General features: G+C 42.4%; 1 protein-coding gene across 2 annotated transcripts in view; it reads right to left on the bottom strand.

Annotated features, from left to right (window-relative positions):
• Window positions 1–1986, bottom strand: part of PRPF39 (pre-mRNA processing factor 39) — a 12619-nt gene extending 10633 nt beyond the window's left edge. For both annotated transcript variants that reach the window (XM_009893881.1, XM_009893880.1), the window contains exons 1-3: window positions 1657–1986; window positions 1259–1384; window positions 500–618 (exon numbers count right to left, since the gene is read on the bottom strand). In XM_009893881.1, the coding sequence (XP_009892183.1) occupies window positions 500–618; window positions 1259–1384; window positions 1657–1986 (575 nt within the window). The remainder of the gene's footprint in view (window positions 1–499; window positions 619–1258; window positions 1385–1656) is intronic.
• Between the last annotated feature and the right edge of the window lie 3198 nt (window positions 1987–5184).

Here is a 5184-nt window from a genome sequence, read left to right as displayed (position 1 = left end):
CATCTTTACTACTTATCTCTTGTCAAGATTCTAAAACCATTACTTTAGCAGTTTAACACACAAAAGCCATACATCAATCACACAGCTAGAAGCTGCTTCAGTTAAAGATCAGTTAAGGTTTTGGGTCAAACTTCAAACCAACTCCTACTCTAACCAGGACCACTGCCAGAAATGGATGAGGTCAGACATGTTCTAGCCATACCCTGAAAACCTCCAAGGAATTAAATTCCAAAAATTCTATGGAGAACTTGTTTCCAGTGCTGCACTAAGTATTCCTTGACATCTAGTCTGAAGCTCTCGTCCCAACTTTTGACCCTTGTACCACACAGTGTTGTCTACCCCTAGTTATGGAATTTGGCTCCAGCATCTCTTAAAAGTCCTTAAAGTAACCGCAGGCTGTTACTAGCTTGCTCCTTAGCTTAAACATATTAATCTGATCACACTGCTACGCGACTGTACGTATGGGCTTCTCGTATCACGTCGTCAGCTGTAAACTTACCCTCGAATAGTACTGTTAGTTTCAGGATCAGTAGGGTCCAAGGTTTCCTTTAAGAAGTTTATATAATGTATCCAAAGATCAACACTAAGAGGAATTGCCTGAAGCCCTCTGCGATAAACCTATGAAGAGAACATGAACTGTACTTCAAATACTTAATGGCGTCCTAATAGAGAGGCAACACTGTGTTATCCGGTGAACCTTAGAAATACTAATTACTGGAATTTTGTTTAAATAATCTACCATTACCATTTGGGTGGAGGTTGGATAGAACATGGCAATGTTCTGATCTCCACGTGCAGAGTCTTGATCTTCAAAGCGCAGCGGTCCCTGCATTCTGACCAGGTTGTGTGGGCAGGCTTTGGGGTACAGACCATAGGGCACAGACCCATTAGAGCATCATTGACAGCGTCTGACCAAAAATGCAATAAGATGTAGCAATTGTGACCAGCAAACCAACTATATTGTTTTGAAAATGAGTAATAAATGTAAGTGACAGAAAAGCCCTGCCCTACTTGTTAAGCTGCAGTGTAATACAGAGGCTTGCACTGCAAAGCTTGACAAACTGTAGAGGTTTAACGCACCTGCCAACAAAGAGAAAAAACATTAGCTACAAATGCCACAGACGTGACAAGTGCAAACAAAATCCCTACAAACCTGACCATACATGGCAGGTACTGGCAGCCAAATGACTTGCGGTAGGTTAGTCATTATTTGGCTAACAGGACCGATGGCAATAGCTGCACTCAGCTACCTACATACCTCATCAGACTGCTTAACGTTGTCGTGTCGCTTTTCAAGGTCTGCATACTTTTTCCAATATCCATAACAATATGGATAATGCGTGAAAAACCTGTCAAATGCTTTCCTTGCAGCTGGTAGGTGGTTCTGCAAGAAATACACAATAAAAGCAATAAATCCTTTCCTTAAAAAAACCCTTCACATTATTTTAAAAACAATTACTGTTTTAACATTGTCTTTAAAGCAATCATTTTTATTTTTGATCTCTGCTGATGACACTGGCAAGGGCAACTGTCTTAAAACAGCGTCTTGGAAAGCCTGATGTACAGTTCTAGATTTGTCACTGGAATAGCCATGACTTGTTCTGGTTTTCTTTGTTTATTTCTGGAAGGCTAAGGAAAGAGGGGGCATGTACTAACCTCCTGCTCTACATACTGTAGTAGATATACCCATCCTGTGAAATCCTGGGGATTGTCCTCTACTACTTTCCAGAACTTGTCAAAATCTGGAGGGAAGCAAGCCTCAATATCTGTTGTCTGTAAACTTTCAATATTTGGAATTTCACTCTCCTGTGTGTTCTCTTCATTCAAGTCAGGGGAACTATCAGGTGACTGTTCCATCTCAGTTACACTCATAATTTCTGTACTGAAGTCCATATGCTGTTCTTCTGTTGCCGTTTCAGCACCATTGTCTGTGCTGTCATTGCTTACAGTCGGCTTCTCCTCCTCTGTATTTTCTGCACTCTCCATGGCTACGGCTACTGCTGTTTCGTAGTACTAGATCCTGTGGAAGCAAAAAGATTCAGTATTCACGCAGTGAAGATTCAAGTAGAACTTGGGCGTGAATTTTCAGTCAAGAGTCTCCCAAGTGCTTCAGGTGTCCATGTATTTCACCACAGACCTTCATCAACTAGATCTGCTTCACTCTTGAGCCTAATTCACAATTAAAAACACATTACAGCCATGCGTTAGAACATCTGCACGTACAAATCATTGTGGTTTTTCTAAAAAACTATCTACAAGTAGCTACCAAGGTATAAAACTGAATGAATACAGTTTTCCTGTATGAGTCTAGTGGAAGTTTATTCCAAATACAGAATTATGTTCAAATTTATTCAATTCTCCTACTTTGTACAAATCAGTAACTTCTTTGCAAAATAAATATATGTTAAAATGTATCCTCAATGCCTAGCTGAACTGGCTTATGTGATAACTTTGCAAAGCAAAGAATTACTATCACTCCATATTAACAACGTCTATATAAATTAACCAGCATCAGAGGGCCACAAAAAATGTTTAGGCTAGCCCCTGACACGCTGTCACTCACTCCCACATACAACTCGGATGTCAGCGGTTCCTCCTGCCCCTCAGGACAGACTCCATCTTCCTCCCACCCTTCATTTTGATCTTCTTGCCAAATGGTGCTGCCCAGCCCTGCCCTCCTCTGCAAACGCCCGTCCAGCCTAACCCGGCTGCGTGCTGCTCTGCCAAACAGCGCTTGGCCTGCGCCACCCAAAGCCTGGGCATAATGCACTCAGCTGAACCTTCTCCACATCTGAGCTAATGACTAACGGATTCTAAGTAATACAATACCCAGGTAGAATACAATAGCTCTTAGCTGTGAATCTATTTTGGACGGAGAACAGTGTGAGACCATCATCCTCAAATGCACTGAAGCAACTGCCACTCTTATTTCTCCCCAGTTCTCCTCAGAGGAGGTGAGAGCAAATAAGTTTAGCATTCAAAAAAAAAAACAACAGTCCCCACCCCACTCTGTATCTCCAGAATTCTTTCCCACTGAAAGCCTGAAAAAGAGAACACACAGACCACTTGCTTTCACTTCAACAAATATATCAATAAGCCATCAATAATAAAGTTGGGAGGAAAAAAAATTACAGAAAGAAAAATTATCTATGCCCTATCTTCATAGATTCATAGAATAGTTTGGGTTTTAAGAGATCTTCAGCAGCTTTCATGTGTGAAATAACAGTTCATGTTTTCCTAGGAGTTCACTAAGCCAAGTACCTTTGGTGTAGTGTTAAAAGGTACACATGGTCTGCTCTGCAAGTTGTCCAAAAACTGTTTTTTAAACGTAATTATTTTGATTCTCCAACTGTATACATCATCTGGCAATCATATAAATACAATTTCTTTCCCTTACGGTAAACAGTTCATAGTTTTGTAACCTTATATGCTAACTTTTTATAAAAATGAACAGTTCATGCCACTCAAAAGTCACACGAATGCGATGTGACTACACAGAGCACTATACTGTTTGTGTTCTACAGGAAAAGAGGATGCTTGTGTAAGACAAGCAGTTTATTTTGTTAATGACCAGTTTTTCCCCACATCGTGGGCCACTCTAGAAAGCCTGCATCAAAAGCCGGCTTCTTTTGTGAGTGTTGGAGATGCGCGTTCAATATTGATTTTAAGAGTAAAAATAATTTATACATTAAGAAAAAAAGCATCAAAGCAGTATCACTATGTCTTTACCAGTGCAACATACAGAAGAGATCTGCACAATTACGACAGCTGGTACCATTCGGAGCTTATCTCCGTCAAGATTATAAAATCAAGGCATAAGAGGAGTGTTATGCAGACAGCAGGCCCAACACTTGAAAAAAATAGTTTAAAGGATGTTTACAGCTCTAAAATTTGAGAAAGCTAATGCAATTGTTTTTAAACATGCAATGATTCATGACATAAACTTATTCTGATGTTGGACAGATGTTCACCCCGTCTAGCTGACTCGAAAGATGTATTCCAGCTTAAAAAATAATTCCCCCCAAATCTACCTGTCTTCAGATCAGGGGGAGATAAAAAAACAAAGCAGTACTGGATCACCTCTGCACACAACGTTTACACTAGAATCAAAAGGTCTGTTTGACAGTTCGTATCCAGCTGAAAGTGTTCCGGAACACCCACAGGGAACCCTGGCATACCGCAAACTCTTCCAGTAACTGAAAGTCATGGCCAACAGGATCAGCCCTGCCTAGTACCAGAGGAATGCCCCACAACCCAGGGAGCTGTGACGGCAGCAGGCACCGAGCTGGTGCACACCCAGCACAGACAACCACCTAACGGAACAACTTAATTCCCAAAGATTTTACATTACTCGGGCTAAATAACCAAATAAGAATATCAAATAACTACACGCAACAGCTTTAAATAATTTATCTCAGCATATATTATTTAGCTTGCATTTATTGCATACAACACTGGTGTTTCTAAATATGCACTAATGGAAAACACCTAGGAAAAAACCCAAGCGGGCAGTACCAAGGCGTTTCAAGGCTCACTCACACCCTCTCCTGCTCTATGAACCTTTCACAGCCCGACTGAGCAGCTGCAGCCCTTCTCCAGGCCAGGGCTGCCAGGGCCACAACAGCCCAGCACCTTGTGGCTCCTGCCCACAGACTAACGTTTTGATACCCAACGGATAGCAATCACAGAATGGTTAGAGTTGGAAGGGACCTTAAAGATCATCGAGTTTCACCCCCTGCCCTGGGCAGGGCCACCTCCCCCCAGCCCAGGTTGCTCCAAGCCCCGTCCAACCTGGCCTTGAACACCTCCAGGGATGGGGCAGCCACAGCTTCTCAGGGCAACCTGCCCCAGGGGATCACCACCCGCACAGGCAACTATTTCTTCTTGGTATCTCATCTAAATCTCCCCTCTTCCAGTCTGAAGCCATTCCACCTCATCCTATCACTACATCCCCTTGTAAAAAGTCCCTCCGCAGTTTTCCTCTGTCTCCCCCTTAGGGACTGGAAGGGGCTCTAAGGTCTCCCCGGAGTCGTCTTCTCTCCAGGATATAATATAATGAACCGTAAGGCACCCAAAAGATTTGAGCTAGCCTATTATTGTCCAGAGATTTACCAGCTATTAGAACACATAAATATTTATCCCAGTAAGCGAAACCCGCGGGCAGGCCGGTTTCCCCAGGCGCCC

This window comes from Charadrius vociferus, unplaced genomic scaffold (assembly GCF_000708025.1).
Source record: "Charadrius vociferus isolate BGI_N301 unplaced genomic scaffold, ASM70802v2 scaffold49, whole genome shotgun sequence".
NCBI classification, from domain to species: domain Eukaryota; kingdom Metazoa; phylum Chordata; class Aves; order Charadriiformes; family Charadriidae; genus Charadrius; species Charadrius vociferus.
This window is presented reverse-complemented; position numbering and strand designations above follow the sequence as displayed.